Genomic DNA, 23206 nt, shown 5'->3' with positions numbered 1-23206 from the left:
CCTAGTCCAGTTTTTTTCTTAGTTCTTGCCTGGTTCTTGTTTGTTGGTGTGTAGTTAGCTTTGGTTTTATTGTTTAGTTCCTAGTCTTGTTTCTGGTCTGCATTTCCTTGTCTTGTGTCTGTGTTCTTTATTAGTGGCTGCTTGGCAGCTTTTAGTCCTGACTCCCTCCTGTCTGTGTTTCTGTCTTAGTGGCTGCCTGGCAGCATGTAGTCTTGACTCTGTTGTGTGTTTCCTGCTGGTATCCAGTTCCTGCCCAGTCCGGTAAGTCCTGCTGGCCACCTGCACCCAGGGGCTCAACTCCTGGGGAAGGGTGGTCAAGTGCAGGTGAAGCCTTGCTCCAGTCCTGTGTTCCAGTCCAAGTGTTCTTGTCCAGTGTGTTCCTGCTTTGCTTATCCCTGTCTGCAGTCCCTGCTTTGTGTGTGTGTTAGCCCAGTGCTGGTTGGGGTGGTTTTGCCTGCCTCTGCCGCTCCTTGGCAGCGGCCCAAGGGCTCACAAACCTAGTTGCTGCTTTGAGACCTGACAGATTGGACCTACCTCATCCACGACAGTGGAATTACAGGACTTAACACACTGCCTTTTTTTTGGGGGGGGGGGGGGAGGGAGAGGGGTTCCTTCCTACTACGGGAGATAGAAGACTTTTCTGAAGCATCTGGGCAATGCCACCCCTTGGCTGTCCTCAATCAAAGATGCAGTGTGGGCAGAGAAAGGGCAGGCATCTGACTGCGTGGCTGCTGGACCAGAAACTTCCACTGGGCTCTTACAAGCCTCTGAGGACTGGCTCCACTGCTCCCATATGTCATACGTGGGCTAATTCAAGCTCTTCCGAGCAGGGACCGTCCTTAATTGTTAATTTGTACAGCGCTGCGTAACCCTAGTAGCGCTCTAGAAATGTTAAGTAGTAGTAGTAGTAGTAGTAATTCAGCCTCATCTGTGTTTGAAAGAGGTGACCCTAGGTCTCATCATTCGGAAAGCGAGGCAATGAGATTTAGCCAGACAGGGATATGTTTGTGCAGCCTGAGACTTTGGCGAAGTTTGAGACAAGCTTATCTTTGCTAAGCTGCTAAATTATCTTTCTTTAGGTCAATAAAGAATATAAAAGTGATTAGGATTAATATTATTATTGACGCTATTTGTTTAGGAAACAGAAAAAAAAGGTTTGATGTATTCTTTTGCTGAGGATGTCTTTACAGTTTGCACTGAATTTTGTAAAGTTCTAGTCCTTCCACATTCGTCCACTGAGAGAACAGAGGTAAAAGAGATGTATTCCTCTCAGAGCTCCATATAAGCACCATATTGATCCGGAAAAATCATGAATACAGCACAGACAGCTGAAGAGCATATCATCATCAGAGCCCCATGCAGATGTCATACTGATACACATAATGCATGAATACAGCACAGATAGCTGAAGAGCAAATCTTCATCAGAGCCCCATGCAGATATCATACTGATACACATAAAGCATGAATACTGCACAGACAGCTGAAGAGCAAATCTTCATCAGAGCCTCACGCAGGTGTCACACTGATAAACGTAAAACATGAATACAGCACAGACAACTGATCTTCATCACAGCCCCATGCAGGCATCACACTAATACACATAGAGCATGAATATAGTATAGACAGCTGAAGAGCAGATCATCTCAGTGCCCCATGCAGATGTCATACTGATACATATAATGCATGAATACTGCACAGACAGTTGAAGTGCAGATCTTCATCAGGGCCCCACACAATTAAAAAAAATATCTCAAACATTAGACGAGGAGGAAATAAAATGGACAAATAGCATGTACCTGTACCAGTGTCCTGTCCAATGGTTTTTCTGTTTTCATACTTTGGGTCTGTCAAGTGCAGCTTGCTTCAGGGGTGAGACACAGCATATAGAGAGAGTGGTATCATTATTTTTAAAAATGGATATGTCTGAAATCCAGCAGTGATGGTGTCAGAAGTGGGATAGACAAGTGGTTGGGGCTCAGATGATTTCCAGCTCAATTTCCTTCTTTCTTGCAACCAATCAGCTAAGCCTGAGTGCATCCTCCCATCCACCCTGTCTCCTGCAGCCAATCAGTTCAGCAGAGGAGGAGATCTTGCCCTGTTTCTTATTTTCGCTTACATCCAATCAGCTCAGTCCTTGGGGAAGGGTGGAAGGCAGAAGAGTGCTCAAACAGATCTGCCTAGTTACCCAGTTCCAGGCTTGGCCAGTCCTGGTTTTGAACTTACATCCCAAAGCAGTGTGGGATTTGTAGTGCCTGATTCTGCCCATTGAAATCAGTGCTGCACATCCCATGATGCATGAAGATAAACTTGTCAGAAAGGTAAGAATGACCTTAATTCTCTTGCAGCTGGATAACTTGGTAGCACTGGTCAAGCACATCCAATAATATAAGGACAGAGAGCTCATGGGATTCTTTCAGACCGCAAATTAGAAATAGAAATGTGCAGACACAAACTTAACTGGAAACCCTGAGAGGCCAGAGTCTTTGCACTGCAAGAGCAGAGAAAGAGAAGCAGAAATGCATTTCCTCCTGTCCTGAGCAAAATCCAAAGAGAGAAGAGACATTTCCCAAAGAGGAGAGAGAAAAACAGAGAATAAGAGACCACAAATTAGAAACAGAAAAGTGCAGACAAGAACAGAGCTGAAAACCTTGAGAAGTCAAGAGCAGAGAAAGAGAAGAAGAAATGCATTTACTATTGTACTGAGCAAAATCCAGAGAGATCAGAGGCACATTTCCCAAAGAGAAGAGAGAAAAACAGAGAATAAGAGACTACAAATTAGAACTAGAAACCTGCAGACACAAATTGAGCTGGAAACCCTGAGATGTCAGAGTCTGTCTGCAGTGCAAGAGCAAAGAAAGAGAAGCAGAAACGCATTTCATCCTGTACTGAGAAAAATCCAAAGAAAGCAAAGAGAAGATCAAAGAAGGATCAGGAAAAACTTTCTAATTCTGGGGGAAAGAGGAGAAACAGCAGAAAGGGCAGCCAGACCTGCAGAATCTATGATATCCTGTCAGTGAACTGGAAAAGGAACAATCCAGATTGGCACCAAAACCCAGAAACTGTTCCTCTTATTGTCCTTTCTGCCCTTTGTCGTTTGTGTCTTTTACTATTATGCAGTAGCTTGGCAAAACAAGGGCACATAATAGTCCCAGAGAAGTGGCTTCAATTAAAGCAGGTTCTGAAAAAGGACCTTAAAAAGTCTTCAGTGGCCACCAGGTGGCAGCACCAACTCAGCATCACAACCAGATCCGCTTGCACTTAAGGCCACTGCGCCGTGGCCTGCGTGTTCCAAGGCCCACGGGCTACGTGGCCTACCACTCCATGCACACGAGGTCACTCCTGACCCATATCAGTGAGGGATCCACAGCGAAGCAGCAAACTCCAGATGTTTCACATGGAAGACAGACAAAGCGGCTCTGCACCAAGGCAAGGGGAGATCGGTCTGTCTGATGTGTCGGCTCCGGTGGCGCTCTTATTTCTAGCCCTGCCTTCGGGAAAGAATATTGCAGTCATAAACCTCAAATGCACTGGTGCATTTGAAGTAGAACAACTACTACTACTTATCATTTCTATAGCGCTACTAGACATACGCAGCGCTGTACACTTGAACATAAAGAGACAGTCCCTGCTCGACAGAGTTTACAATCTATTTAGGACAGACAAACAGGCAAACAAGAGATAAGGGAATATTAAAGTGAGGATGATAAAATAAGGGTTCTGAACAAGTGAATAAGGGTTAGGAGTTAAAAGCAGCATCAAAAAAGTGGGCTTTTAGCTAAGGTTTGAAGACAGCCAGAGATGGAGCTTGACTCAGGAAGTCTATTCCAGGCATATGGTGCAGCAAGATAAAAGAAAGGGAGTCTGGACTTAGCGGTGGAGGAGAAGGGTGCAGATAAGAGAGATTTACCCAGTGAACAGAGTTCCCGGGGAGGAATGTAGGGAGAAATGAGAGTGGAGAGGTACTGAGGAGCTGCAGAGTGAATGCATTTAGAAGTCAATAAGAGGAGTTTGAACTATATGCGGAAACGGATAGGGAGCCAGTGAAATGACTTGAGGAGCATTCCGCCAATGTCGCTATGCTCAGAACAACAAACAAGTTCCCTGACCACATGCAAATGACATCAACACCTGCTACTGACTGAGGATGAACAATCAGCAGTTTCTCAAGGGGACCACGAAAATCAGCACATGCCAAGCTCAAAGAGTTCTCACATGACTACTGCGTGAGATCCAGAACTTTCCCACAGGAATATCACACTATATAGTGCATCACACCCAGAGAGTTCCCACAGAATACCATGTTACATTGTGCCTTGTTTTGTTTACAATTTCTTTGCTTGAGGAAGGTCTTTGTGATTTTTTTTGCGCAGTTGTGATCAGTGTTGCAGAACGCAGTGGGTAGAAGCGTCTTCGGTGCTCGCCGCCCCGATGCCATCCACCCCTGCAATCCAGAAATCGCCTGCCTGCTATAATCTTCCTCTTCCTTCCAGTACAATCCTGACATGAAAACAATATCGTCTCGCTTCAGCTGACCTCAGAGATCAAAGGTAGACCATAAATATCACCCCTTACCAGTGCCTTTTTTCTAGCAAAAAAGGTGCCCATACTCAAATGCCAGGCCACCCTTCAGGGGTCGGTGATCACTGAGGGACCCACCCTACAATAGCCAGGCCCCCTGCAACCAGTCACAGAATCTATGACAAGGCAGAATTGGTGTGTAGAGCCTGAGCTCTTTCATTAAAACTTGGGGACCGTGGGTCAATTTTAGCAGACAATGGAAAAGGTGCCGGTACTCAGTACCCCCAAGTACCCCCTCAAAAAAGCCCCGCCCCTTACCATCTCCTTCCACTCTTCCCATGCCAGGGTACGAGCAGGTAAAAGGTAATGAGAAAAAAACCCTCATCCTAAGCCTGATAACCAGAAGAGTGTGGGGTCACCTGGGACAGGGGGTCAAGGCTCTCTCCTGGACTTTTAACTCTAAACATATTAATATATCTTTGGCATTATCTCATTCGGGTAGGCTCCTGGTCCTTGGACAGGTGTCACACAGGTATCAGTAGTTGAAAAGAAGGTTGGGTTAGGGCTGTCAGTAGCTTGGACGGGCCGTTACCAAACGTGCTTATTCCACCCTGAGCATATGACCGACTGCTCCCCTAGTGAAGATGGAAGAGATCATGGTGTATCCGGGAAGGAATGTTACACTCACATCGGGGAGACACAAGGTGCAGAAATGTTAATGACATGGCCGGGGTGATTAGTTATTAATACCTGGAGGGAGTTAAAGAGCTGACAATCCTGGCTGGGTATGAATCCCGGCCCGTTAATGGGTGCCATGTGCCTGGCATGGCTGAACGGAGAGAGGAAGAGCTTTATGTGACAGGAAGGGGAAGAAAAGACATTTATTCCTTAATATAAAGTGATACAATGTAGCTCCATGGGAGGGATAGTGAAAATAGGAACCATTTTCCATTTTGTCCTTAATATCCAGTGATAGTGTATGGAAATGGTGAAAGAAGCTGGCTTTTTATTCATATGAGTGAAGGAAATAGGCACTTTGTCCCCAATACACAAGCTACACTGTATTAAGGATAGTGAGGGGAGGGGGCATTTTATCTTTTATATAATGTGATACAGTGTAGCTTGTGTATTGGGGACAGTGAGGGGAGGGGGCATTTTATCCTTATGAAGTGATACAGTGTAACAGGGTCAGTGAGAACCACTGTTTTGTCCTTAATATGGAGTGATACAGTGTAACAGGATCACTGAGAACCACTGTTTTGTCCTTATTATGAAATGATACAGTGTAACAGGGTCAGTGAGAACCACTGTTTTGTCCTTAATATGGAGTGATACAGTGTAGTTCGTGCAATCAGGGATAGCAAGCGGAGCCTGTCTGAACATGTCCATTAGATACCTCATCCCAGCTGTAAATACTTTCACTGTCAGTCACAATTAAGAGCTGGAGAGGGTGATGCAACCCTGATATATCCCGCAGCTGAGGAATCACCCCACTGAGAGAACGGAAGCAGCAGGGTGACTGGCTGGGCCTGGATTTCACTCCAAGGCTAATTTCCATTCCATCCCCAGGCCCATGGCCCAGAATTCATGGAATGTCCCAGCCAAGCCACTGATTAATACCAGGGCCATGCCTAATCCATCTAAGACTGCCCTGGAGTATTTCTTTCCTCGTGGCTCTCTCATATCACATCACATCCCTCCTTTTCTCACCTTCTATCTCCATCCCCCTTCAGCAGAGATATAATTTATTTATTTAGATTTTGTTCACACCTTTTTCAGTAGTAGCTCTTTACATTCAGGTACTCTAGATATTTCTCTGTCCCAGGAGGGCTCACAATCTAAGTTTGTACCTGAGGCAATGGAGGGTTAAGTGACTTGCCCAAGATCACAAAGAGCAGCAGCGGGATTTGAACCAGCCACCTCTGGATTGCAAGATCAAGCTCTAACCACTAGGCCACTCTCCTCCACTCCATGCTGATATGAGTCTTAGATATTTCAGCAAAGCTGTCATGTTACTTATTCCACGAGGGAGACTTTTTGTCCGGTCCTGGTTTTACACTTACATCATCCCAAAGCAGTGTGGGATTTGTAGTTCAGAAGATTCTATCCAGTGAAATCAGTGCTGGAGGTCCCATGATGCACCAGGATGAGGTTGACAGAAACCCAGGACAGGCCAAAAAGTCTCTTTCTCTCCTGGAATGGGTAACTTAGTAGCTCTGTTTCAGATGGAAAAAAGAATGGACAGAGGCCGGATGGAAGCTAAGGGACGCAGAGCCGCCACATTACCAAGATTCAGGAGGGATGCTGTAAACCACTCCTGGCTTTCTGACAACCCCATCCATTCCACACTCTCCCCCCCCCCCCCCAGCAAAGCTGACGCTGATAATGGGGGAAGTCCTTGAGACAGCCCATTGTATGGGCGAAACATGCATGGACGACATTAACCCCCAGTCCGACATCTAAAACGATGAGTATTGCTTAAATTTAAACAATATAACTAAAGTATAATAACATTAAGAATCGATTTTGGAAAATGATCCGATGAAGAGGTGGGTGCTAAATCCATTACTATGTTCAATTTCTGGTAATGAGTACCACTGAGGACATTACTGGGTATGAGATATATATATATATATATATATATATATATATATATGTATATATATACATATATTAGAGAATTACACTATATATCAAATCTACATTTCTGAGAACCGGAAGCAGAGCATTGAGTTATCCAGAAAAAGGAGGACAGATTAAGCCATTTTGGGTTTTACTTCCGTTGCTGTCAATGGAAGCAAAACCCGGAATGGATCAATGTGTCCTCCTTTTTCTGGAGCCATATGGTAACCCTACCCTCCACCCCCATAATCCCAGGTTTCCATATGCATTGTGGCATTTGCCAGGCTGGTGGATCCCATGTAGGGACTACATATCCCCTAATGCATTTCTTGGGGGGGGGGGGGGGGGGAGAAGAGGTGAGACATGAATTCAGAAACCAAACCAGAAAAGCTTGCCCCAGCTCAGTAGCTCTTTGATTAGATCCCAGCACCTGACTGAGGAACAGGGGCAGAGGGCACTAGAAAAAATTCAGCCACTAACGTTCAAAATAAGTTCACCGTTCCTCCGACATCCTGCCTAACCTGTTCCCTTCTATGTTTGTTTTGTGGAGAATGGGTTTCTGTGGCTATGAAGCAGAAAACCATTTCCAGCACCGACCCTCCCCCCCTCCCCACACCCCAAATACCTGCACAGGGCTAATCAGTCTTTCCAAGGCAGCATGGGGAGAAAATGCAGAGAGCAGAGAGTACAGGGACTGAAAATACCAGAGAGACCACACCAAAATGCAAAGAGCGCAGGGGCTGAAAATCTCAAAGGAGATTCCAATAAAATGCAGAGAGTGCAGGAATGCTGCAAAATGCAGAGAGCAGGGACTGAAAATACCAGAGGAGACTCCAGCAAAATGCAGAGAGTGCAGGGACTGAAAATACCGGAAGAGACTCCAGCAAAATGCAGAGAGTGCGGGGGGGGGGGGGGGGGGGGGTGAAAATACCAGAGGAGACTGCTGCAAAATGCTTCTCACTTATGAACTTGTGTCAGGGGTGTCGTCAACCTGTTCATCATCAGCACTCTCCACCAACTGCATGCAAATCTATCCCAATTCCCCCCCCCCCCCCCCCCCGCTTATTTTTCACCACACACACATTGGCAAGATGAGCTCTGGCAGAAAATACAAAAACCCAGGAAATGCAAAAATGTAATTAAATATATCCAAGTAACGTTTTTTAAATATATGGAATTAGCACCCCAGAGCTTGATAATGTAAAGCGGCCTAGAGTGTATGAAAATGCGAGTGAGAGTAAGAGGGAATCTCTGTGTATTTTAGTTGCCACTAATCCAACCGTTTCATCGCATGGCCGGCTCAGGTTCCTCATCAACTGTACAAATAAAGCCTTTTTTTTTTCTGCCGCAAGTTGGCACTTCCTGGTTGCGCCACAGCAGGTGAAGCCAAGAGCACCTGCTGCACTGTCTAATATTTCCAGGATCACAAAGGGAGAGAGGTGAACACCCGGAAAGGGGGAGGGGGAATGGTTCCAGGGCCTGTGCCTGTCTCTCTGAGACTTCCCAGAAAGGTGTGGGGGGGGGGGGGGGGGGGGGGGAATGTAGGGAGCTGGATCCCAACCCAAGAAAGTGGAAGGCAGCTGGTAGACATAGAGGGATTCCTGAACCACAAGAGAAGGGAGGGGTTAAGCCACAGACAGCCTGGAGTTATATAGAAGGCGGGGAGGAGAGCACAGGTGAGAGTGGAGGAGGGAGAGGGAGGAGAAGGTAGAGAAGCAGGGTAACGGAGAAGCAGAAGAGAGTCAGAAAGAGACAGATGGTGGAGGGGGGAAGAAAGAGAAGGACAGGTGATGGGTGGTAGGGGAAATATGGGGAAGGTAATCCTAGCTGGCTTTAAGTGGCTGAGAGGCTAAATCCGGCAGGTACAGGTGGCAGAAAGGAGAGGAGAGCGGGACGGAGAGAAGAGATTTCTACCACTGGACTGGATCGACACAGGAGTACAACAGATGGCTGGATATGCCCGAGATGGACCAGGACTGGCCTTTGCAAGGTGGCTGACTAAAAATCGGATGAGGGAGTGACTCCCCCCATCAGGAGTCTAGGAGGTGAGACAGGCTGCCATCCTCAGCTGTCAAGGGCCACCTATCACCAGGTATGGGGCAGGGAGGGAGGGAATCCCCTGGATATCCCCCCCTCCCACAAACCCAGTCAGTGTTTCATCATAGGGGGATATTCTCCCAAACCCAGAGTGTGAATAACCCAGTCCGCAGACTCCCCAAATTCCAGAAAACAATAGTAGGAATCCCCCAACACCTATCTCAGACAACACGCTTTGAGCTCCTGCTGGATTGGGAAGCCAGGGCTTCCTCCCTCAACCCCCTGATTTTGATGGGTTCCTGATATCCACCAACCCCTAAATGCTCCCCTCCCTCCCCAGAGTCCCAGGACGGCAGAAAGATTTGAATATTTCATGTGTGTTCCTTCTTTGAATATCCTGGTAACTCAGTTGTTCAGGGAGGGGTGTGTGTGTGGGAAGGGAAAGTTCCCTCCTCCCCCCCCCCCCCCCCGTCTCTAGGGTCAGCTGAAGACATACCTTGGTTGGGGGGGGGCGGGTCAAGCCAATAGAAGTATGCCCTGAATGCACCCCTCCCCAACAAAACGTTAAAATTGATTCACTTTAAAATAAGTTTACATTACAAGCTTTTAACCCCTGGCTCCCACGTGGTATTGGGCACGTGCCACCATGGGACTCTCCGGGGGGAGGGGGGATTGGATAAATTGGTGCAAAACACTAGGAGACTGCCACAACCAGGCCACCCCCCCCCCCCATCTCTAAACATAAGGTGGCATCAGGGGACATAGTGTTAAGGTCAGACCTGACCTGGCATTTTTTGTAGCTTTGGATATAAAGTTACCTTCCTCATCGTCATGGTTGGAAGCTGGTGGCCACCGGTGACTCACTCGTACTTCTGCAAGAACCTGAGGCAGTCGCTTTGTGTTGGGAGTGATTTATATCCAACTTTCCAAGAGAACGCCGTGCCTCTGTGATCTGTGTGTGTCCCCCCCCCCCCCCCCCCCAATTAATTACTTTGCTATCCTACCCACAGCAGATTCTCAGAAAAACGTTCAGGGGTGCAAGGGCATCCTGACAGATTTGTTTGGGGGAATCCACTTAAACCTAGGAGCTCTGGAACATTAACTCTTGTTAGGTCTACACAGATATTCCTCGGGGTTCATTCCTGAGCGTAGATTTGGTATGGAAAGGGTTTATCTGTTATTTTCTTTCGCTTGAAAGCACCACCTGCTTAGAACAGGATCAGAGGGAAAATGTTTTATGGGGGAGGGGGATTGAGGACAGTGAATGACCATTTTTTTCCTAAAATGGAACAAAATGGCTACGGGATTCCCTGACCCACTTCTCCCCACCCTGGGAACTTTGGCTAAAGTTTTCATAAGGAAAAGCTAAAATATTAAAACCTTTGTGACAACTGTTATGCTTTGTTTTTCCTTTTCAGAGATTTTCCCCCCCGCCAAGGACAGGCTGGTGGGTGAACAGTAGTGGGAAGCAGGAGAGAAGACCCCCCCCCCCCCCCCAGCCCTCCTTCCGATTCTCAGCAGCTTTCAAGGAGAAGAGCTCTCCCCTCCCTGACCCCCCACCCAAATTTCTTGTTTGTTGTCTTTTCATTTAACTTATTTTAAGTTATGTTCATGTTATTATTTTAAAATGTCGTCTACATATCAGAGTCTGGAAAAGTGAACAGACTGTTGTTCCAAAAAAACAGAAGGAGTTCTTTTTATTTTAAGCCATCAAGAAGTGTTGCTGAAAAAGACAGAAGACAACATGGCAAACTCTCAGCTGAAGTGTCTTGAGGAAGACCAGGCCTACCCTCTGCTGACAGAAACATGCCCAGATTTTTACTACTCCGAGGGCCAGAGGCTGGCCCTGGACGCCCTCCTATCTTCTGGGGCACCTGCCTTCCATGACTGTGTCAAGGCGGAAAACCTTCGGCACTTTCTGTCCCAGGAGGAGGTGGCCCAGCTGGAGACTATGGTGGAGGACTTCAAGGTGGGCGAGGTGGACCCAGAGGAAGACCCGGAGCTGGATGAGGACATGAGCCTCAGCTACTGGCCCGGGAACACCGACACACCCACTCCAGTTCTGGAGCTAGGCTGGCCTCAGCAAGGCGCCTGGAAGGGCATCACTCGAGCAGAGGTCTATACCCACCCGCCGTCTGAGAATGCCCCTCACATCAAGGAGCTGGTGCGCAGGAGCATACAAAACGCCACAAAGGTACAGATATGTGTGTGTGTGTGTGTGTGTGTGTGTGTGTGTGTGTGTGTGTGTGTGTGTGTGTGTGAGGGATGTGTTTGGCTCAGGAGATGAAAAGAACACACATAGACAACATTTTGAAATTCACATGAAGTGTATTCCATGAGAAAAGTACCCTTAGGAAGAACGAGTACACAGTGCCACAAGGTGCCTTCCTGTTTGCTGGGTACAGAGGATCCTCAGTGGTGAGGAAGTGAGGGGTAAAGCCTGGTAGGGGCACAGAGGATTCTCAGTGGTGAAGGAGTGAGGGGCAAAGCCTGGGAGGGGCACAGAGGATCTTCAGTGGTGGGGAAGTGAGGGGTAAAGCCTAGGAGGGGCACAGAGGATCCTCAGTGGTGGGGAAGTGAGGGGTAAAGCCTAGGAGGGGCACAGAGGATCCTCAGTGGTGGGGGAGTGAGGGGTAAAGCCTAGGAGGGGCACAGAGGATCCTCAGTGGTGGGGGAGTGAGGGGTAAAGCCTGGGAGGGGCACAGAGGATCCTCAGTGGAGAGGGAGTCAGGGGGTAAAGCCTGGGAGGGGCACAGAGGATCCTCAGTGGTGGAGAAGTGAGGGGTAAAGCCTGGGAGGGGCACAGAGGATCCTCAGTGGAGAGGGAGTCAGGGGGTAAAGCCTGGGAGGGGCACAGAGGATCCTCAGTGGTGGGGGAGTGAGGGGTAAAGCTTGGAAGGAGGTGGAGTTTCCAGTAGTGCAACAGGAAAGTAGATGGGGCTGAGATACTCTTGTATGACATCTGTTCATGTTAATAATATAAGCACCAGTGATTAATCTAATTAAGACTGTAATAACAAATGTCATTAATATTAATTGCTTGTTAATAGTGGTGACAATGAAACAATGGTATTTCATTTTTTTTCTCTCTGGCTGAGATGACACTTTTGTTTTTTCATTGAAAACGGAAGTTAGCTCCTGATATTATCTTCTCTGCTCTCACAACAGCTTTGTTAAAATCGAAGTTTCTGGACTCAGTTTCCTGATGAATTCTCTAGTGTACTTAAGCTTTATTTATTTTTGAGAACTTTTCCTGCTGTGATGGATGTGAAGGGTAGTTTGCATTATACATGTTTATCACGCGACTGAAGTATCTCATTTTCCTTTTTCTTTCGATAATATGAGATAACGATTTGTTTTGTAACATTGGCACTATTCAGATTGATTGTAATCTGGAATGAAAAGCCGGTCTTTATACTCATATGAGGTGCTCAAGCTTGTCTATCCGATCGTAGACTTATGATTACTATCGTCCAATATTTTAGAGGCTTCATATTCGATTAGGAGTCAATTATCTCTGCCTTAATATCTTGATATCCTCCTTGAATCTACCTCACTGTTTTCTTTGTTCTAGGAAATGTACATAAGCATCGTACATAAGTACATAAGCATTGCCATGCTGGGACAGACCAAGGGTCCATCGAACCCAGCACCCTGTCACCGACAGCGGCCAAAAGAACAAGCAATTATTCCCTCGTCCATTCAATAACATTCAATGGCTTTTTCCTCCAGGAAGCCGTCCAACCTTTTTTTTTGAAGTCCGCTAAGTTAACCGTCTTAACCACTTTTCGCTGCAGCGAATTCCAGAGTTTAACTACGAGTTGAGTGAAGAAAAATTTCCTCCTATTCGTTTTAACTTTACCACACTGCAGCTATGATAACTCTATTTCTATTTGTCTGGTTTAAGAGTAAAGTCAGGCTGTTGAATTCCTGTGATACCCTCAGTAGGACAAAACCGCTGAGCTGCAAAAAACGTCTGACGTAAATGCATAATTTACGTCACTGACATTTGCCGGTCAGACGTGTTTTACAGCTCAGCGGTTTTGTCCTACTGAGGGTATCACAGGAATTCAACAGCCTGGACTTTGACTTTACTCTTTCGTTAAGCGTTTTCACCATAACATAAGAGATTTACCTGGCCCATGAGGCAGGCCTTTGTACTGAAACACGGCCGTGTCGGGTCGCCTTTCTGCTGTTTACATTAAAGACTTCTTGATATCCTCTTTGAGTCTACCTCACTTTTTTGTTTGCTGCTCACATTCACGTGAGGTTTTTTCCTCCTTTTTTTTTGCTTAAGCTGTACCTAATCCGCAAACAAACCTTTTCCATAGATGGGAAGGCGGTAGAACTAGAGGACATGAAATGAGATTGAAGGGGGGCAGACTCAAGAAAAATGTCAGGAAGTATTTTTTCACGGAGAGAGTGGTGGATACTTGGAATGCCCTCCCGCGGGAGGTGGTGGAGATGAAAACGGTAACAGAATTCAAAAATGCGTGGGATAAACATAAAGGAATCTTGTTCAGAAGGAATGGATCCTCAGAAGTTTAGCGGAGATTGGGTGGCAGAGACGGTGGCGGGAGGCGGGGCTAGTGGTTGGGAGGAGGGGCTAGTGCTGGGCAGACTTCTACGGTCTGTGCCTGAAAATGGCAGATACAAATCAATGTCAGGTATACACATAAAGTAGCACATATGAGTTTATCTTGTTGGGCAGACTGGATGGACCGTAGAGGTCTTTTCTCTGCTGTCATCTACTATGTTACCATGATGGACTTTTAATTCCCACTTTTGTTTTTCTTATGTCTTCCTCAGAGTAGTATATATGATTGGCTATTTAATTTTACCTTATATATATAGAACTAGATTCTATATATCAAGCCTAAAAATTCAGTGTTGAAATGGAATTCGCTTAAGCGCATCCTTTAAAGTATGTCTTAATTTAGGAGCCAATAAGGGCTCACACGCTACTTGTGCGGTAATCAGGAAGCACGTGGCAATTTGTCTGCACTGCCTGATTACCGCCTGGAACACCTACTCCCCGCTCCCCGCGCTAGAAAATAATATTTATTTTGTAGCGCAGGAAATGGATGCGCTGATCTCAGAAATACTGCAGGATGCTACCTGCGTGACAGCCCTAACAATGCTTCGTAAAAGGGTGTCTTTGTAAACATCTTAGCTGGTGATTTCAATCTCACTCAAGTAGACAGATGCGGTAGCCGTGTTGGCCCACTTTTAAAGGTAATCAATAGAAATAGAATAAAAGAAAACAGAGAAAAGAAAATAAGATGATACCTTTTTGATTGAAGGGCCACCTTCAAAAGCTAATCAAAATATGTATTAAGTTAATCCAATAAAAAGGTATCATCTTATTTTCTTTTCTGTTTTATTTTATTCTATTTCTATTGATTACAATCTCACTCAAGATATAGTCCTGGACAGGCAATCCTCTTATCATCCATCCACACCTAACTTTCTTCTGTTGATCCACCATGGAGACAGATCCACTCCACAGACAAAGAATTTTTAAGTACGCTTCTACATTAACACCTACTCCAGAATTGACTTCTTCTTAATCTCCAAAATAATATCCTCCAAAATTTAAGAAAAAAAATGATATACTCCCTATAATTGTTTCTGACCATGCGGCTATCACTTTAATATTAGATATTTCTCCCAATGACGGGTAAAACTCAACGGAGATTTAACAACAGTCTATTATTGGATACTGACTACCAAAAAGAAATTGAATCTTTTATGCCAGAATTCCTATCAAATAATCTACAAGACGATAGCGATATAATGTTGATATGAGAGGCCAATGAGACTTCATTTAGGAGTGAAATCGTATGATACTGTACTTGGAAACAAAAACAAGAATTGATAGAGAACAAAACTCTTGAGCAAGAACATAGTAACATAGTAGATGACGGCAGAAAAAAGTCTGCCCAACAAGATAAACTCACGTGCGCTACTTTTTGTGTATACCTCACCTTGATTTGTACCTGTCCTTTTCAGGGCACAGACAGTATAAGTCTGCCCAGCACTATCCCCACCTCCCAACCACCAGTCCCGCCTCCCACCACCGGCTCTGGCACAGACCGTATAAGTTTGCCCAGCACCATCTCCGCCTCCCGCCACCGGCTCTGCCACCCAATCTCGGCTAAGCTCCTTAGGATCCATTCCTTCTGAACAGGATTCCTTTATGTTTATCCCACGCATGTTTGAATTCCGTTACTGTTTTCGTTTCCACCACCTCCTGCGGGAGGGCATTCCAAGCATCCACTACTCTCTCCGTGAAAAAATACTTCCTGACATTTTTCTTGAGTCTGCCCCCCTTCAGTCTCATTTCATGTCCTCTCGTTCTACCGCCTTAGCATCTTCGGAAAAGGTTATTTTGCAGATTAATACCTTTCAAATATTTGAACGTCTGAATCATTTCACCCCTGTTTCTCCTTTCCTCCAGAGTACTACTACTACTACTACTACTTAACATTTCTAGAGTGCTACTAGGGTTACGCAGCGCTGTACAAATTAATAACTAAGGACGGTCCCTGCTCAGAAGAGCTTACAATCTAAAGGACAAAATGTCAAGTTGGGGTAGTCTAGATTTCCTGAATAGAGGTGTTGTGATTAGGTGCCGAAAGCGACATTGAAGAGGTGGGCTTTGAGCAATGATTTGAAGATGGGTAGGGAGGGGGCCTGGCGTATGGGCTCAGGGAGTTTGTTCCAAGCATGGGGTGAGGCGAGGCAGAAAGGGCGGAGCCTAGAGTTGGCGGTGGTGGAGAAGGGTACTGAAAGGAGGGATTTGTCTTGAGAGTGGAGGTTACGGGTAGGGACGTAAGGGGAGATGAGGGTAGAGAGGTAAGGAGGGGCTGCAGATCGAGTGCATTTGTAGGTTAGTAGGAGAAGCTTGAACTGTATGCAGTATCTGATCGGAAGCCAGTGAAGTGACTTGAGGAGAGGGGTGATATGAGTATATCGGTCAAGGCGGAAGATAAGACATGCGGCAGAGTTCTGGATGGACTGAAGGGGGGGTAGGTGGCTAAGTGGGAGGCCGGTGAGGAGTAGGTTGCAGTAGTCAAGGCGAGAGGTAATGAGAGAGTGGATGAGAGTTTGGGTGGTGTGCTCAGAGAGGAAGGGGCGAATTTTGCTAATGTTGTAGAGGAAGAAGCGACAGGTCTTGGCTATCTGCTGGATATGTGCAGAGAAGGAGAGGGAGGAGTCGAAGATGACACCGAGGTTGCGGGCAGATGAGACGGGGATGATGAGGGTGTTATCAACTGAGATAGAGAGTGAAGGGAGAGGAGAAGTGGGTTTGGGAGGGAAGACAATAAGCTCGGTCTTGGCCATGTTCAGTTTCAGGTGGCGGTTGGACATCCAGGCAGCAATGTCGGATAAGCAGGCCGATACTTTGGCCTGGGTTTCCGCAGTGATGTCTGGTGTGGAGAGATACAGCTGGGTGTCATCAGCATAAAGATGATAGTGGAAACCATGAGATGAGATCAGGGAGCCTAAGGAAGAGGTGTAGATTGAAAAAAGGGGGGGCCCAAGGACAGATCCCTGAGGAACTCCAACAGAGAGCGGGATAGGGGAGGAGGACGAACCATGAGAGTGTACTCTGAAGGTACGATGGGAGAGATAAGAGGAGAACCAGGAGAGGACAGAGCCATGGAACCCAAAGGAGGACAGTGTGTCAAGAAGTAGGTTGTGATTGACAGTGTCAAAAGCAGCGGATAGGTCGAGGAGGATGAGGATGGAGTAGTGACCTTTGGATTTGGCGAGGAACAGGTCATTGCAGACTTTAGATAGTGCCGTTTCTGTCGAGTGTAGGGGCGAAAGCCGGATTGAAGCGGATCGAGGATGGCATAAGAGGAGAGAAAATCAATGCAGCGGTTGTGAACGGCGCGTTCATGTATCTTGGAGAGGAAGGGTAGGAGGGAAATGGGGCAGTAGTTGGAGGGACAGGTAGGGTCAAGAGATGTTTTTTTGAGGAGTGGTGTGAAGCATGCTTGAAGGTGTCCGGGACAATTGCAGTGGAGAGAGAGAGGTTGAGGATATGACAGATTGTGGGGGTGATAGTAGGAGCGATGGTGCTAAGTAGGTTGGTGGGGATGGGGTCTGAGGAACAGGTGGTGGATTTCGAGGAGGAGAGGAGATGGGCAGTTTCCTCTTCGGTGATATCAGGAAAAGAGGAGAAGGAGGCCTGGGATACATGTTCAGGTCCGCAAGTCTCTCCTCATACGTCTTGTAACGCAAATCCCATACCATTCTCGTAGCTTTTCTTTGCACCGCTTCAATTCTTTTTACATCCTTAACAAGATACGGCCTCCAAAACTGAACACAATACTCCAGGTGGGGCCTCACCAATGACTTATACAGGGGCATCAACACCCCCTTTCTTCTGCTGGTCACACCTCTCTCTATACAGCCTAACAACCTTCTAGCTACGGCCACCGCCTTGTCACACTGTTTCGTCGCCTTCAAATCCTCAGATACTATCACCCCAAGATCCCATCCGTACCTATCAGACTCTCCCCGCCTAACACATATGTCTCCCGTGGATTTTTACTCCCTAAGTGCATCACTTTGCATTTCTTCGCATTGAATTTTAATGGCCAAACCTTAGATCATTCTTCTAGCTTCCACAAATCCTTTTTCATGTTTTCCACTTCCTCCCGGGTGTCCACTCTGTTACAAATCTTAGTATCGTCCGCAAAAAGGCAAACTTTACCTTCTAACCCTTCGGCAATGTCACTCACAAATATACTGAACAGAATCAGCCCCAGCACCTATCCTTGAGGCACTCCACTACTCACCTTTCCCTCCTCCGAGCGAATTCCATTCACCACTACCCTCTGGCGTCTGTCCGTCAACCAATTCCTAATCCAGTTCACCAATTCGGGTCCTATCTTCAGCTCATCCAGTTTATTTAAGAGCCTCCTGTGGGGAACCGTGTCAAAAGCTTTGCTGAAATCTAAGTAGATTACGTCCATAGCTCGTCCCTGATTCAATTCTCCTGTCACCCAATCAAGAAACCAAGAATCTAGAAAAACAACATACCTTAGATCCAAATAATTCTAAATATTTCTCTCTTATTAATCTTACATATACAAATAACAAACTTTTGACTAAAAGAAGAGGCCATGATATATTTATAGAAAAATCTGGCCATTATATTGGTGATAATAAAGCTGGTAAATCATTGGCCAATTATGTCAAAGACAATGGTGTCATTATTGATCAAAAAGATATGGGAAATACAATTTCTTCTTTTCTTTGCATCCCTATTTAGTTCAGAATGTATAAATTCATCTTCAGATACTCTGGCCTTCCTGAATCGACTTACCCATGCTACTTTAACTACTAAAGATCAAAGTAACCTAGGTAAACCCACTTATGAAAAGGAATTGATATTAGTTATCAGATCTCTCCCTCCTAACAAACCTCCCAGACCAGATGGTCTGACTTCTGAATTTTACAAACATTTCAAAGTAATTTTCACCTCACTGTTGGTCAAAGTTTATCAATTGCTATATTTATACCTGGATAAGCAAAGAAATTTTGCTGAGGCAACTGTTATTCTAATCCCCAGACCTGGCAGAGACCCAACAATATTGACTATAAAATTCTACATTACGTTTAAATAAAAAAAACCCCAACTCAGATCCTTAATAGCAGAAAACCAAGTAGGCTTTATGCAAGGTAGATTTACTAGTGATAACGTGAAACTTTTTATGATTTAAACTATATAGCCAGGAATCAAAATTTTCCCATGGTTGCCTTCTCTCTTGATGCTGAAAAAGCTTTTGAGCAAAATGAATGGCCCTGTCTTTTTGATACTATAGATTGGTTTAACATAGGCTCAGAGTTTAAATAATGGAACCAAATTCTTTACTACAAGCCTACTTCCAGAATTTCAATTAATAATACTTTAATAGAACCAATTCAGCACGGTCTTGGTCTTAGACAGGGTTGCCTGCTATCTCCATTATTACTTTATTTAGCATTGGAACCCTTTCTTAAAGCACTTTGAGCAAATTTAAATATTAAAGGAATTAAATCTAAGTCATTAGAAACAAAGCTAGCAGCATATGCAGACCATCTGCTTTTTTCCTATCAGAACTAAAGAATTAATTCAATACAGTAAAACGTCTTTTCCAAATTTTCTGGGAATGAAACAAACTTTATTTGTTATATATTTGTTACATTTGTATCCCACATTTTCCCACCTATTTGTAGGCTCAATGTGGCTTACATAGTACCAGAGAGGTCAATGTGGCTTACATAGTACCGGAGAGGCGTTACAGACTCCGGTGTAAACAAATACAAAGTGATGTTGTGGTAAGATAAAGTTCATGTGGCACAGCCACACTAGGGAATCGTACAACGGAAGAGTTGTGTTATGTCCATTACGTACTTTAGTTTTGTTGTGTTGCAGAGATTAGGCATTTAAGTTGGATCGGCAGGGTATGCCTTTTTAAACAGGTTAGTTTTTAGTGTTTTCTGGAAGTTTAGGTGGTCGTTCGTAGTTTTCAAGGCTTTTGGTAATGCGTTCCACAGTTGTGTGCTTATGTAGGAGAAGCTGGATGTGTAAGTTGATTTGTATTTGAGTCCTTTGCAGCTTGGGTAGTGCAGATTTAGGTATGTCCGTGTTGATTCGGATGTGTTTCTAGTTGGTAGGTCGATCAAGTCTGTCACGTATCTCGGGGCTTCACCGTAGATAATTTTGGGATAAATCTGAGGTAATGCCTCTAAATGATACTCCTACCATTTCAGATATCGGTAATGTGAATTTTCATTGGTCTCCTCTACAAATAAAACACCTAGGAATATGGTTAAACAAGGAGCCCAAACTGAGATCAACCCAACCAAAATCATTAAGGGGCCCTTTTATTAAGCCACGTAAGCGTTTATGAGCGCCCAACGAGCACCACCATGGAGTTACCGCCTGGCTACCACGTGGCTCTTAGAGTAATTTCGTTTTTGGTGTACGTCCAATATGTGCGTCTGAAAAATAATTTTTATTCTCTGGAGCGCGTCCGGCATATGCGCCAAGTAGCATTTGACGCACGTAGGTCATTACCGCTCAGTTTGCACATGAGACTTTACTGCTAGGTCAATAGGTCAATATGGCTGGTGGCAAGGTCTCAGACCCAAAATGGATGCATGCCAATTTTGATTTTGTCGTACGTCCATTGTCGACAACATTTTTAAAAAAGGCATTTTTTTGCAGGCGCACTGAAAAACGGATCTGCATGCACCCAAAACATGCGCCTACACTACTGCAGGCCATTTTTTCAGCACACTTTAGTAAAAGGACCCCTAACTTAATCCAACATGCGACAGAGAAATGGTCTCCACGAGACCTTTTATGATGGGGAAAGCCTAGACACAATAAAGATTCTTTGCAGATGATACTAAACTGTGCAACAGGGTGGACACCCTGGAGGGTGTGAATGACATGAGGGAAGGACCTAGCGAAGCTAGAGGAATGGACCGATATTTGGCAACTAAGGTTTAATCCCAAAAACTTCAGGGTCATGCACTTGGGTCGCAAAAATCCAAGGGAACAGTACAGTATAGGGGGTGAAGTGCTTCAGTGTGCAAAGGAAGAGCGGGACTTGGGGGTGATTGGGTCTGACAACCTTAAAGCTTTCAAACAGGTAGAAAAAGCGACGGCCAAAGCCAGAAGGATGCTTGGGTGCATAAAGAGAGGCATGACCAGCAGGAAAAAGGAGGTGATAGTGCCGTTGTATAAGTCTCTGGTGAGGCCTCATTTGGAGTACTGTGTGCAGTTCTGGAGACCGCACCTAAGGAAAGATATAAACAGGATGGAGTCGGTCCAAAGAACGGCTACGAAATTAGTAAGCAGTCTTGAATGCAAAAATTATAGGGACAGGCTTATGAACCTCAATATGTATACGCTGGAAGAGAGGAGGGAGAGAGGAGACATGATAGAAACGTTTAAATATCTCAAGGGCATTTATGTACAGGAAGAGAGCCTTTTTCAAATGAAGGAGAGCTCTGGAATGAGGGGGCATATGACAAAGATAAGAGGGAATAGGCTTAGGAGTAACCTAAGGAAGTATTATTTCACAGAAAGGGTGGTGGAGGTGTGGAATGGCCTCCCGGTGGAGGTGGTGGAGTCGAGGACTGTTCCAGAATTTAAAAAGGTATGGGATAAGCATGTGGGATCGCTTAGGAACAGGAAGAATTAGGGGTTACAGAGGATGGGCAGACTGGATGGGTCATATGGCCTTTTTCTACTGTCATGTTTCTATGTTTCTAAAATGATGCTTACCTCTCAAATTAACTGTATAGCAATGATGCTATTAGTGATGCTAAGGTCCACCGTAGGAGTCAGCCAGTGGCGTAGGAAGGGGGGGGGGGCGGTGGGGCGGTCCGCCCCAGGTGCACACCTCTGGCGGGGGGGGGGGGGGGGGGGGGGGGGTTGGCTCCGCTGGTTCCCTGCTCTCTCTGTCCCGGAACAGGTTGTTCCGGGGCAAAGAGAGCAGGGAACCAGCGGAGCTGATACAGCTCCCAGCGACATGCACTCGGGGCGGTTCGGCCCTCCCGCCCATCCCTCGCCGCTTTCCCTTGTCGCCTTCCCTCGTAAGTACGCTCTGGGGGGGTGCACTCCGGAGGGGGGAGGGTGCGCCGTGCTGCATCCGGGGGGGGGGGGGTGCGCAGCGGCAACCCGCCCTGGGTGTCAGCTGCCCTCGCTACGGCACTGGAGTCAGCACCCAAGAAAAAGATCTAGGAGTCACTGCAGACAATACGCTGAAATCTTCTGCCCAGTGTGCGGTAGAGGCCAAAAAAGCAAACAGGATGCTGGGAATTATTAGTAAAGGGTTGGTAAATAAGATCAAGAATACTATGCTTCTGTATTGCTCCATGGTGCAACCTCACCTTGAGTATTGCGTTCGGTTCTGATCGCCGTATCTCAAAAAAGATATAGCGGAATTAGAAAAAGTTCAAAGAAGAGCGACCGAAATGGTAAAGGGGATGGAAATCCTCTCATATGAGGAAAAGCTAAAGAGGTTAGGGCTCTTCAGCTTGGAAAAGAGACGGCTGAGGGGGGATATGAATGAGGTCTACAAAATCCTGAGTGGTGTAGAATGGGTAAAAGTGAATCGATTTTTCACTCTTTCAAAAAGTTCAAAGATCAGGGGACACTCAATGAAATTACATGGAAATGCTTTTAAAACAAATAGGAGGAAATATTTTTTCGCTGAACAAATTGTTAAGCTCTGGACCTTGTTGCCAGAGGATGTAGTAACAGCAGTTAGCATATCTGGTTTAAAAAAGGTTTGGACAAGTTCCTGGAGGAAAAGTCCATAGTCCTAAATTGAGACAGACATGGGGAAGCTGCAGTTTGCCCTGGGATTGGTAGCATGGATTGTTGCCACTAATTGGGTTTCTGCCAGGTACCTGTGACCTAGATTGGCCACTGCTGGAAATAGGATACTGGGTTAGATGGAACATCGGTTTGACCCAGTATGGCTATTTTTATGTTCTTGTGATGCTACCCGGTTTATTTTCTAAAGAATTTTATAAAAACATAGAGCTAAAAATAACACAATTTTTATGGAAAAATAAAGCCCCAAGAATCTCTTTGAAAACTCAAAGCCTCCAAAATGAATGGAGGACTAGCCAGCTTATTTTCGAAAGAGAAAGACGCCCATATTTCGACCCAAATCGGGAGATGGGCGTCTTGCTCCCGTGGGTGCCGAAATCGGTATAATCGAAAGCCGATTTTGGGCGTCTTCAACTGCAATCTGTCGCAGAAACAGCCAAAGTTGGTGAGGGCGTGTCGGAGGCGTGGTGAAGGCGGGACTGGGGCGTGTTTATCGGTCGAGGAGAGATGGGCGTCCTCGGCCAATAATCGAAAAAAGATAGGCGTTTTTAGCGCGAATTTGGGTCACTTTTTTTGGACCCTTTTTTATCACGAACAAGTCCCAAAAAAGTGCCCTAAATGACCAGATGACCACCGGAGGGAATCGGGGATGACCACCCCAGTGGTCACTAAC

At 45.8% G+C, this 23206-nt stretch overlaps 2 protein-coding genes across 2 annotated transcripts in view; both read left to right on the top strand.

Annotated features, from left to right (window-relative positions):
* The window catches only part of LOC115466521 (sulfotransferase family cytosolic 2B member 1-like), a 1032539-nt gene that overhangs the window by 472909 nt on the left and 536424 nt on the right, over nucleotides 1-23206 (top strand). The gene's annotated exons all lie outside the window — the stretch shown is intronic.
* Nucleotides 8913-23206, top strand: part of FAM83E (family with sequence similarity 83 member E) — a 32525-nt gene continuing 18231 nt past the window's right edge. The window contains exons 1-2 of the mRNA XM_030197775.1: nucleotides 8913-9187; nucleotides 10598-11373. Coding sequence (XP_030053635.1) covers nucleotides 10924-11373 — 450 coding nt within the window. The 5' untranslated portion in view covers nucleotides 8913-9187; nucleotides 10598-10923. The remainder of the gene's footprint in view (nucleotides 9188-10597; nucleotides 11374-23206) is intronic.

This window comes from Microcaecilia unicolor, chromosome 3, assembly GCF_901765095.1.
Source record: "Microcaecilia unicolor chromosome 3, aMicUni1.1, whole genome shotgun sequence".
NCBI lineage: Eukaryota > Metazoa > Chordata > Amphibia > Gymnophiona > Siphonopidae > Microcaecilia > Microcaecilia unicolor.
Note: the sequence above shows the minus strand (reverse complement) of the source record. Positions and strands in the feature narration are given on the sequence as shown.